This window comes from Plecotus auritus, assembly GCF_963455305.1.
Source record: "Plecotus auritus genome assembly, chromosome: 8".
Taxonomy (NCBI): domain Eukaryota; kingdom Metazoa; phylum Chordata; class Mammalia; order Chiroptera; family Vespertilionidae; genus Plecotus; species Plecotus auritus.
The window spans coordinates 102,471,087-102,483,747 of record NC_137782.1 but is presented as its reverse complement, the minus strand read 5'-3'; the positions used below and the strand labels follow the sequence as shown (position 1 = coordinate 102,483,747).

Below are 12,661 nucleotides of genomic sequence, written 5' to 3'. Positions count from 1 at the left end.
CGGCACCAGCTTCCCTCGCAGAGGGAGGCCCCACCCACCGCAGCCTGCCTGTTGGTGGCCCGGACCTCCCTCTGCGGAGCAATAATGGGGTGATGGCCGGGCCCCCGACCAATCACATTGCACCTGCCTTGGCTGGCCTTGTGCCAGTGGGTGTCATAGCGTGGTCCCGGATGGTTGTCCGGAAGGTCATCTGGACGGTCGTTCGCTGTTCAGCCATCTGGTCTAATCAGCATATTATGCTTTTATTATTATACACTAGAGGCCTGGTACATGAAATTCATGCATAGGGAAGGGGGTGTCCCTCAGCCCAGCCTGCACCCTCTCCAATCTGAGACCCCTAAACGGGCAGTCGGACATCCCTCTCACAATCCAGGACTGCTGGCTCCCAACTGCTCGCCTGCCTGCCTGCCTGATTGCCCGTAACCGCTTCTACCTGCCAGCCTGATCACCCCTAACCACTCCCCTGCCAGCCTGATTGACGTCTAACTGCCCTCCCCTGCAGGCCTGGTCACCCCCAACTGCCCTCCCCTGCTGGCCTAACTTCCCTCCCTTGCCGGCCTGGTTGCCCCTGACTGCCCTCCCCTGCTGGCCCAATTGCCCTTAACTGCCCTCCCCTGCCGGCACGGTCGCCCCCAACTGCCCTCCCCTGCAGGCCTGGTCGCCTCTAACTTGCCGTCCCCTGCTGGCAGGATTGCCCCTAACTGCCCTCCCCTGCCGGCCTGGTCTCCCCAACTGCCCTCCCCTGCTGGCCCAATTGCCCCTGACTGTCCTCCCCTGCCAGCCCGATTGCCCCTAACTGCCCTCCCCTGCCAGCCTGGTTGCCCCCAACTGCCCTCCCTTACAGGCCTGGTTCCCCCCAACTGCCCTCCCCTGCAGGCCTGGTCCCCCCCAACTGTCTTTCCCTGCAGGCCTGGTCCCTCTCAACTCCCCTCCCCTGCTGGCCTGATCGCCCACAACTGCCCTCGCCTGCTCACCATCTTGTGGCGGCCATATCGGGGCGGCCATCTTGTGTGTTGGAGTGATGGTCAATTGCATATTACCTCTTTATTATATAGGATTGGCCTTAGTGTAGTTACTGTCGGTTAATAAGTTGGATGATTCTTTAGCTGAAATCTTGGTATAGCCTTTTAGGATTGGTGCTTTCATTCTGTTGATAGATGTTTACTAAGTGCCAAGTATGGCAAGGCTTAGAGCTGCGAGCTGTGTTTGAGGAAGAGGCTATAGTAGGAGTGGAGGGAGATGACAAAGATGTGTAAGAAGTCTTTGACCTTCCCCCAACTTGCTGGCTCAGTTGATTGTAGCATCTTCCCATATATCAAAAAGGTTGCAGGTTTGATTCCAGGTCAAGGCACATACCTAGATTGTGGGTTCAATCCCTAACTGGGGCATGTATGGGAGGCAACTTATCAATGTTTCACTTTCTACATTGATGTTTCTGTCTCCCTCCCTCCTTCTTCTCTTTCTAAAATCCATAACCATATCCTCGAGTGAGGATTTAAAAAAGAAGTCTCTGGCCTTAAGAGAGATGTGCATTTTGTGTTTGCAGAGCACAGTAGTCTTTTATGAATAACACTTTTATTTTATTTTATATAATTCTTATTTTTCAGTTACAGTTGACATACAATAATATATTCATCCCAGGTATACAACCCAGTGATTAGACATTATATAACTTACTAAGTGATCATCCTGATAAATTTCATACCCAGATGACACCATACATAGTTATTAGAATATTATTGACTATATTCCCAATGCTGTACTTTACATCTCCATGACTATTCTGATACTACCAATTTGTACTTCTTAATCCTTTTATCTTTACATCCATCCTTCAAATCTCCTCCCTGGCAACTGTCAAAATGTTCTCTGTATCTCTGAGTCTGTTTCTGGTCTGTTTGTTCATCTGTTTTGTTTTTTAGATTTAAATGTTGATAGATACATGTTTGTTGCCATTTTATTCTTTTTCTTCTTCAAGAAGACTCTTTAACATTTCATGTAATACTGGTTTCGTGGTGATGAACTCCTTAAGCTTTTTCTTGTCTGGGAAGCTCTTTATATGTTCTTCAGTTCTAAATTATAGCTTTGCTGGATAGAGAAATCTTGGTTGTAGGTCCTTGCTTTACATCACTTTAAACCACTTCCTTCTGGCCTGCAAGGTTTCTGTTGAGAAGTCAGCTGACAGTCTTATGGGAGCTTTCTTGGAGATAACTAACTGCTTTTCTCTCACTGCTTTTAAGATTATATCTTTGTCTTTAACCTTTGGCATTTTAATTATGTGTGTTGGTGTGGGCTTCTTTGGTTTCATCTTGTTTTGGACTCTGAACTTCTTGGACCTACATGTTTATTTCCTTCACCAGATTAGGAAAGTTTTCCAACATTATTTTTTTTAAATATATTTTTTTGATTTTTTTACAGAGGAAGGGAGAGGGATAGAGAGTTAGAAACATTGATGAGAGAGAAACATCCATCAACTGCCTCCTGCACACCCCCTACTGGGGATGTGCCCGCAACCAAGACATATGCCCTTGACCGGAATCGAACCTGGGACCCTTCAGTCCGCAGGCCAACGCTCTATCCACTGAGCCAAACCAGTTAAGACCCAACATTATTTTTTCAAGTAGGTTTTTAATTTCTTGCTTTCTTTTCTCCTTCTGGCATCACCATTTTATGAATGTTGGTATGCTTAAAGTTGTCCCAGAGGCTCCTTATACTATTCTTTTTTATTTATTATTTATTCTCATTTTTTGAGTTCTTTTTTCTGTTCTGATTGAGTGTTTTCTGCTTCCTTTCCTTCCAAATACCTGATTTGATCCTCTGCTTCATCTATTGTACTGTTGATTTCCTGTAATGTATTCTTCATTTCAGTTCATGTATTCTTCATTTATGACTAGTTCTTTTTTGTGTTTCTAGTTCCTATCTCTTTATTGAAGTTTTAAGTTCATCTACTTTTTCCCTAAGTTCATTGAGCACCCTTATAACAAGTATTTTGAACTCTACATCTGGCATATTGCTTGTCTCCATTTTGTTTAGTTCTTTGGGAGTTTTGTCCTGTTCTTTCATTTGGAACATGTGTCTTTGTATCCTCATTTTGGCAGCCTCCCTGTTTGTATCCATGTATTAGGTAGAGCTGCTGTCTCCCATGCTTGATAGAGTGGTCTTACGTTGTAGGTGTCCAGTAGTAGAGTCCAGTGGCACAGTCTCCCCAGTCACCCGAGCTGGGCACTCTAGGTGCACCCCTGTGTGGGCTGTGTACACCTTCCTGTTGTAGTTGAGCCTTGATTGCTGTTGGCACATTAATGGGAGGGATTTACTCCCAGGCCAGTTGGCTGCCAGGACTGCCTGTGACCACCATGGAATATCAGCTGTGCAGGAGCTGGCCCCACAGAGTAGGACTTAGCAGGGCTCTCATGCCCGCTAAGTCTGCCCCTAGAATGTGGTGCTTGTGGAGGTGGTTGGGTGGTACTTCAATGTGGTCTGAATCTCAGACCTCCCAGGAGGTGCAGACCAAGGTCAACTGCCACCTTTGCCCTGCTTAGAGCCACCCATCAGGACCTGCAAAGCAGTCTGCAGATGGCTGCTACTTGTGCTGGACTTGGAGGTTCCCAGGATAGGCCAAGCTACAAACTAAGGCCAGCCGCCACTAGTGCTGGGGCAATTTAGTGAGAGATATGAGGCACACCAAGGCCAGATGCTGCTTGTTTGAGAGATTTTAAGAAAGTCTGAGCATGAGCCAAGACAGGCCATTCATTTGGAAAAGCCAATGAAAATAGATTGGGTGGACTCAAAAGTTGGATGGAGCAGGGCTTCAGGGAATCACCATGGTGGGGCAATAGCTTTAGCTAAGTTGATGGAGGCTCAGTTATGGTGCCCACCTGCCAGCTCTGTTGGGGGAGGGCTCATCATAGGAACAATGGCCTCTGCCAGCATTTCTGTCTGGAAGAAAGCTGCCCGTCCAGCTCTCACTCTGGTGCTGGACAATTTAGTTTCTCACTGTATTTCCTGATACCTTTTGAGCTGCTGCCCCAGTGCTGAAGCTCAGAGGGAGTGAGTCCTAGTAAGTCTGTGTGCCGGCCCTTTAAGAGGAACTGTCTGGGACTCCAGCAGCCTCTGTCTCAGCCACAATAGCTGCAGGTTTTTACAGCCAGAAGTTTTGGGACTTCTCTTCCTGGCATTGGAACCTTGGGCTGGGGGGACCTAGTGTGGGGCTGGGATACTTCACCCTGGGGGTAGGGGGGGACCGCTGCACCTGAGATATCCCTCCTGATTTTATCGGCCACACATAGGTGTGGTACCAGCCTCTTTCATTCTGCATCTCTTCCCTTCCTACCAGTATCAATGTGGCTGCTTCTTTAAATCCTTAGTTGTAGGAACTCTGTTCAGCTAGATTTCAGGTGGCTCTGAGTGATGGCAGTTCTGCGGTTCTGTTGTAATTTTGTTGTGATTTTGGGAGGATTCAAATACTGTCTCAGCCTAGACTGATAAATTCTTTTTTTTTTTTAAATATATTTTATTGACTTTTTTACAGAGAGGAAGGGAGAGGGATAGAGAGTCAGAAACATCGATGAGAGAGAGACATCGATCAGCTGCCTCCTGCACACCCCCTACTGGGGATGTGCCTGCAACCAAGGTACATGCCCTTGACCGGAATCGAACCTGGGACCCTTCAGTCCGCAGACCGATGCTCTATCCACTGAGCCAAACCGGTTAGGGCTAGACTGATAAATTCTTGATGATCTTTAATGCTCACTCCCACAAACGATCTAAAAATATAGCTTTGAATTTAGTAAGTATTTTGGTGCTATAACAAAACAGAAATGACAGCTGGCAGCTTCATAGAACGTGGCATTAATTAACTAGGACAGTTCGCAGAAAGATTGAGTTTTGAAGGACAAGTTAAGATGATAGAGAAAGTGTCTCTGGGGATGTGTGGTGTGAGGTAGGGGTGGCAAAAGGCTGAATGATTGAAATAAAGTAATGCATTTAGGAAAATTACAGAGTTCTCAGCAAGATTGTTAAGTAATATATTCACTAAATACAAAATACTTTTAAGCAAGCCAAATTATTGAAAACATAATTTAACATTCCAGGAAGAGAATTGCATTTGTTTTGGGGTCCTCTTCACTCTGAGCCAACCATAAAAATGTAAAATAGCTTCAAATTTCAGAGACATTTACATTTATATTTAGTGTACTATTTCCCCTTATTGGGTCATTTCAACTATAATACCAGAAGATAAGCCAGTTTTTCAGATTGATTCATTCAGAAACCCTTCTCTTGGTCATCACTGTTTGGTGCTGGGCTACAAAACTAATAAATAAGAACAGGTAGTACTGGTCTAGTGAGGAAAGAGACCTATAAAGAAATTATAGTAGGTATATTAAAAGAAGCGTATCTAAGAGGCTTTCACGCATTGCATACTCTAAGGGGTAGATGGTGCTGAAAGGCCTTAGGTTGAGCTGATACTGAACCTTAACCTGAAGTCTCCAGGTGAAGGGGGAGAGAGTATAGAAGTTTGTTTTTGGAAAAAGGAAACCTGAAAGTTCATGGGGTTTTCTTGCTAGACCTTTAAAATGTATTCCTTGCTGCCTGAATTAGTTTTCTAGAACAGAAATCTAATCTACTACTTTAAATATTTCAGTAGTTCCCATCTCTTTCAACAGAATGTTGAGATCTACTTTAAGTAGTTTCCTTGGGAGGAGAAATGGTATGCTAGACTCAAAGGTAACCCTCTAGAATTTTGAAGCTATTGACTGCAAACCAGATTTTTTTTTTTCTTTTTAAAATTTTTTTTTACATTTTTGACAAGGTGTAGGAGGAACACAGAAATTTGAAAGGAAATGGCAATACATCCAATTTTATTTTGGGCATACAAGAGTTTTGTGGATAATTTGTTTTGCCAAAGAATACTTTATTTAATATTTATTATTATTTTCAAGTGGGTTTTTTATTGTGTACTATGTGCAAAGACCTTGTGCTAAAGAGTAAGACAAAAATAAAGCAAACTGCCTCCAGTTCTCCTGTCTGATGTTGATGTGTATAGATTTGGGGGCAGGAGGTGGAGGAGGGTTGCACAAGATGACTTTCTTAGTCAAATGTTATTGATAGCAAGCAATGGTAAGGCCTAAGGAAGAAAAGTAATTCTAAGGGCTTTTTCTCACCTGTCCCAAGTCTTTAGGTGTGTGTGCCTTCTGTGAAGAAGCCCAGCTATTTAGTTTGGGAGTGAGTTGTGATGTGCTGTCATATGCCACTGAGGCCCCTTGGGAGTGAGAGATGCTTCAGGAGAAGGGCAGGGCCAGCACCCTTGGGGTTGTGCAGGCAGTGACCCAGCTAGTGCATTTTTACTCAACTGCCCTGCCTCCTGTTTATCCCAAAAATATCCCAGAAAAGCAAATCACAGGACAGAATGAGTCTTCATTCTGAGTTTTATTAATTTAAAGTAGTTCTCTTAAGTAGTCTTACTGATGTAATTACAGTATACACAGCAAACAGGTTAGCCTTCATCCTAGGCACAGAATACATTTTAAATTATTTCTTTTAACTCGCTAAACTAAGATTAATTTCCTAGGTGAAAATTTCAGGTTGCTATGACAAGTGTTTTCAGTTCAGGGGACCCTTCTCATGAAGAGCGTGAGTTGCCTCACCCCTCTCCCACTTGATTTTAGGTGTTGAAGAACCTCTCTTCTTTCAGTACCTTTTTCACCTCTCATTCATTCATTCATTTGTTTATTCAACAAACATTTACTATGTGCCAGCTTCTATGTGAGGTGCCGGGGTTCTTGTCCCAGCCTTACAAAGGGTTCAGCAATCTGGAGAAAGGAGCTGCACGTAGATTCAAAAAGGAGTCCAAAGATGAAAGATAATTTTGAAAGGCATTGGGGGTCAGAGGATCTTCAGCTAAAGGAGCTAGAAGACTACCCCTTGTCTAAGGACCCCATGTTATTTATTAACACAATTTGTCCTAAGGCCAGGTGGAGACATACACTTCAAAGGGTAAGGTTTCAAAGGGTAGGGTTCAGAAGCATTGTTACTTTGGGGAATAGCCTACAGCTGTTCAGGTGTTTGGCCAACAGGAGGCAATAAAATGCCCTGAGCTGTCTGGCAGCAGACAATCTTATTCAGGTTTGGGGGAAGTGCCGTTTAGCCGTTCCAACAGGTAATTACATTTGACTCAACCCTTATTGAGCTCCCCAAGCTTCACCAACCTTTCGGTGAAACTCTTGTAATTATGCCATGCTGGAATTGGTTCCCGGCAGTGAGGCACTAGGATAATGAGATTAATACCTTCGGTCACCCAAACTGGACCAGTTACCATCCCAAATATGTTTTTATGATGGTTTCACAGCCTGGGTGGTTTCACAATTTCCTTTGCTTGTAACCTTTCCTGTCCTCCACGATGTAACTGATATGCCTGTCACCCCAGGTAAAACAATCAGCTCATTTCTGCAGCTCTGTTTTCCTTTTTAAACAAGTGACAGTTCAAAATAAAAAATTCTCCTCTCCGTTTTGTAGCTGGAGATATATTCTCAGAGAAGATGGATTCTCCTGACCCGGACAGTAGTAGCAGAATGAGGCTGAACCCAGGCTGTGGCTTGGAAACCTGTGTCCCCCATGATGGTACAGGTGCTGATTTTTCCAGACCCGGCTTTTCCGGGTGCTGGACGACACTGAGCAGCTCTTAAGATTTCCGAGCCCTCCTCTGTAAGATGATCGTGTGGCCTCTTTCTGCTTCAAGTGAGATGTAAACGTGGAAGTGCTCCAGAGTGTTTCTCTGCACTGTCTCACGAAGAACGTCGCAGCGGTGCCAGATGTGAATGTGGCTGTCAGCATGGCAGAGACAGTTTTGTTTTCTGTGTGAAGGTTATGAACTGAGACTGGTCTTCCTGCATTAGTATGTTCCTGAAAACTTCCACAGAAAGGAGCTTTATATAAAAGGCTTTCGGCTTGTGAAGTGCCATGTGATTACAAGTGGTAGAGCTAGCATAGTTGTTTCTATACGTGTCTTTCTTAGCTACCAGATGTTTATTTTCCTGAAGGCTGGAAATGCCCAGCGGTTGTGGGAGTGCTGAGACGTCAGTTCTTTCAAAGTGATGCTTGAGGCCCAGGTCACAGGATCAGCTTCCAAACAGGAGCCACTTAGAAGGGTGCCCTTCTGTTGTTTCAGTAACTAAATTCCATGGCGGAGGGTCACAGTGGATTTGCTACAGATTAAATTTCTCTCAAGATAAAATGGTGTTAACAGTGTGGTTTCAGTGTAATGCCGGAAAACATATATGGATTTTTAAATTAATTTTTGAGTAGTAATATGTGCACACAGTACAGAATTTTTCCTATGCCAACTCCTCTCATAGAGGCTGCAGTCTCTGGGGCCGCCTTCCAGAGGTGGTCTAGACCAGCAGCCGCCAACCTTTCAGACCTCTAGACTGATAACAGCCATGTAGATCTCTGGTCCACACAGTGTTACATGATGCGTTTTTCTCATCTGTATAGCTTGAGTGCTATCAGTATTGACAGAGCTGCTGCCTCCATCTATGTACATACACTGTTATTATAAGCTGCTTTCTTACTGATGGATGTTTAGATTGTGATAGAAAAAACATTGGCAATCAATATCTTTCTAGATACCTCACGTGTACATATGTATGTATATCTATGCCATTAAGTTCTTGGATGTGGAATCAATAGGTCAAGAGACATGTGTTTAAAAAATGTGTTGATACCCATTGCCCTCCACCCCAGATTGTAGTGATTCGCTAGCCCTCAGTGTTAAGGGTGCAGATTGGTGCGCACTCTTGTCCGTACGGTGTGTCACACGTGTTTATCTTCGGCAGTGTCACAGGTAAAATGTTTTATCTATTCCACAACTTTTCATATGTCTAAAATCCACTTATTGGAGAGAAACTGTACAGCTTCTTTTTGAGATGATAAAAATGTTATGGAATTAGAAAGTTATGCTTTCATACTTTTGTAAATATACTTAAAATCACTGGATTGGACCCATTAAAAAGGGTGAATTTTGTGGCATGGGAATTATACCTTGCTAAAGCTGCTATTTTAAAAAATAAAACCCATTTGTATTTTACTTTCTGCACACTGACTTCATTTCCTTTGTTTCTCTATTGTTCTTTTTCTTATAGGAAATTAGTTTTGTTTTTGTTATGTTTCATGGGTTTTTCCACAGTTGCCCATTTGCTCTTTTAATTTTGATTCCTTGATTTTGCTCTTTAGACATTAGAAAGTTTTCATTTTTATTTATGGTTAGTCAGATCCTTTTTTTTTTCTTTTAAGAAAATTTGAGGTGGTTTTTCATACTTGGAAAGGTTTTTCTTCAATATCATATATATTTAAATTCCCATGTTTCTTCTAGCTCTTTTATATTTACTGTTTAAATATATTTAAATCTTTGCTTCTAAATCTTTAGAATTTCTTTTGGCCTAAGTTCTGAGGAAGGGATAATAGCTTTTTTTCTTCAGATGATACCCAATTGCCCCATACTTAAAAAATAAAAATAATAATCGGCTGCTTCCTGCACACCCCACACTGGGGATCAAGCCCACAACCCAGGCATGTGCCCTTGACCGGAATCGAACCAGGAACCCTTCAGTCCACAGGCCTATGCTCTATCCACTGAGCCAAACTGGCCAGGGCTGAAATTCCACCTTTATCATTTCCTAAATTCTTTTATGTTTTGTGGTCTAAATTCTGGACTTTCTATTCTGCCCCATTCTTGTTATCTCATATGTTACTATCACACTATTTTAATAACTTTAAATATAAAGACTTGTAAAACACTGTTTAAAAGTTTGCCTTATCCTTCTTGATTATTTTTCCCTTAAGTGACATTTTATTGTTCTTGCATTAACTTACAGAGATTTTCATGAACTTGATTATTTCACTCCTTTGCTGTTTCTCTTTTTTCTTGTCTTATTATCTGTTCATTGTCTGTCAGATGGATCTATAATAATAAAAGCAATTCCAAACGAAACTGTGGCAGCAGGGGCCGAGGCAGAGGTGGTTAGAGGTGATCAGGCAGTCAGGCAGGCAGAGTGATTAGGGGTGATCAGGCAGGCTGGCGGAGGGGTTAGGAGTGATCAGACAGGCAGGCATAGTGGTTAGGGGCGATCAGGCAGGCAGGTGAGTGGTTAGGGGCTATGAGGCAGGCAGGCAAGCGGTTAGGAGCCAGCAGTCCCAGATTATGAGAGCGATGTCCGACTGCCGGACATCCTCCGAGGGGTCCCGGATTGCGAGAGGGTGCAGGCCGGGCTGAGGGGACTCCCCACCCTCCCACCCCCCAATGCACAAATTTCATGAACCGGGCCTCTAATGTTAAGTAATAGTGATCACAGGAAACATTCTCAGCTTGCCTCCCTTAGTGTAGTGCACATGCTTTAGGCATGAGATAGTAATATTCATATGTGAAATTGGGCTGTGTGGTTCTTTTGCTTGTTTTTTATTATCAAGTTTGGTTCTGTTGTCTTAGAACTAATTTTAAAATGTATTTTTTAAATCAGCTGTGGAACAATTTAAATGTCATTGGTGTTGCTCATCCTTAAGAGGTTTGGTGGCAGAATTCACTCATGAATTCTGTGTGGGGCTCTTGTTCTTTGGGGAGGCAGTTCTTACTGATCTATTCTACTTCTCATGTAATCACTGTTTTCTCTTTTGGGACCACTATGTTTTCCTTAAAAATTACCCGTTTTATCAAAGTTTTTGGATGTATATGCATGGATGAGTCATAGTATTCTTAAGTTTCTCTTAACTTTTTCTATCTTATTTTGCATTCTCTATATTGATTTCTTTGTTCTTTTTTACAGGAACGGGAAATATAGTGGTCATTATGGTTAGCTACTCGAAAGGAAAAGAAATTTTGGATCTAGTACAAAAGGAAATTCAAGTCAAAATGACCATAGGGGTTGGGACCCGCCATGTCCAGGAGTTCATCAGTGGCCAGTCAGTGGTGTTTGTGGCCATCGCCTTCATCACCATGATGATCATCTCATTAGCATGGCTAATATTTTACTATATACAGCGTTTCCTTTATACTGGCTCACAGTTTGGAAGCCAGGTAATTATGGATAATCCTTTTTAACTTTGCTTTTTTAAAAGATAGTTTGTAGATATTTTCCATATGTATTGCTTGAAGTTCTATTAGACCCTATTCTTAATTTCATTTTCACTCATAATAGTTAAGTATTAATATGATGGTTTTTCTGCAAATAACTTTTAAATTAGAATGTATTAAAATTTTCTGTTCTGTGGGGAATCAGATATCTTTAACTCCAGGTCACTTTTTCCATGTTTTGCAAACATAATGGAATAACACAGAGGCATGAGGTAGAGGGGACCTGGTTCTGTTTAACAAGAGAACTCTGGGCCCTACGCCGAAGAGGACCAGAGGGGGCTTCCCTGTCTTCTGTGGAGCAGCTGCAGAGCCAGAGCTCCAACACCAAATTTCACACTCTGGTCTCAGGTCTCTGGTCTCTGTTGTCTGGAAAAGTCACCCTTCCTGACCTGTAGGCATTAGAGGGTCATTTCTGAGTCATCTTCTACCTGTTGGCTAGGAAGCCCCTTTCCTTTTAGGGAAGTTAATAGGTGGTAGCCCCATCCTTAGCTTACTACTTTGTAGCCAATACTTAAACACTAGAGGCCAGATGCACAAAAATTCGTGCAAGAGTAGGTCTTCCTTCCCCTGGCTGCCGGCACCAGGCTGCCGGCACCGGGTTCCCTCCAGCACCCGGGACCCGGGCTTCCCTCCTCTGGCCGCCCACAGGCACCCGGGACCCAGGCTGGCTTTCCTCGGGCCGCCCACAGGCACCCAGGACCCAGGCTTCGTCAGAAAGGATGTCCGGAATGACGTCCAGAAGACATCCAGTCTAATTAGCATATTACCCTTGTATTATTAGAGGTAAGAATTGGAATTGGCCCTAACTGGTTTGGCTCAGTGGATAGAGCATCGGCCTGCGGACTCAAGGGTCCCAGGTTCGATTCCAGTCAAGGGCATGTGCCTTGGTTGTGGGCACATAACCAGTAGGGAGTGCGCAAGAGGCAGCTGATCAATGTTTCTCTCTCATTGATGTTTCTAACTCTCTATCCCTCTCCCTTCCTCTCTGTAAAAAAATCAATAAAATATATATAAAAAAAAGAATTCTTTAAAAAAAAAAAAAAAGAATTGGAATTGGGTTCTTGTTAGGCATGGAATTGAAAATAGTATCTCCCCCCATTGCAGTTTACATTCAGTATTGTTTTGTACAGCTTAGACAAACATATACTTTATAAAGTGCCCCCCCCATATTTCTAGCACCCACCTGGCACCATTCATAGTTATCTATATATATAAAAGGCTAATATGCTAAGTGTCCGTCTGACCAGTTAGCTATGTTGCTCAGTGCAGGAGCTGTCGAGCTGCAGCAGTGGTTCTCAGGTGACACACCCCAAAACCAGAGAGGAGGAAGCCTGATTCCTCACAGGGCCGCGCGATTCCACCTTTAGCCATGGGTTATGTTGTTGCTGGGGCACTGTCAGCCCCGAATCTAGTTTACTGCACACTTTCATTTGCGTTCCACACTTTGTATGACAGCAACTTTGCAGAGTGCCCTCTCGCACTCCAGGACCCCTCAGGGGATGTCGGAGAGCCAGTTTCAGCCCAATCCCCACAGGCCAG

The 12,661-nt window shown here is 43.4% G+C and overlaps 1 protein-coding gene across 4 annotated transcripts in view; it reads left to right on the top strand.

Moving 5' to 3' along the window:
- The window catches only part of RNF149 (ring finger protein 149), a 38,590-nt gene that overhangs the window by 3,809 nt on the left and 22,120 nt on the right, over positions 1 to 12,661 (top strand). For all 4 annotated transcript variants that reach the window (XM_080683463.1, XM_080683462.1, XM_080683465.1 and 1 more), the window contains exon 2: positions 10,815 to 11,065. In XM_080683463.1, the coding sequence (XP_080539589.1) occupies positions 10,815 to 11,065 (251 nt within the window). The remainder of the gene's footprint in view (positions 1 to 10,814; positions 11,066 to 12,661) is intronic.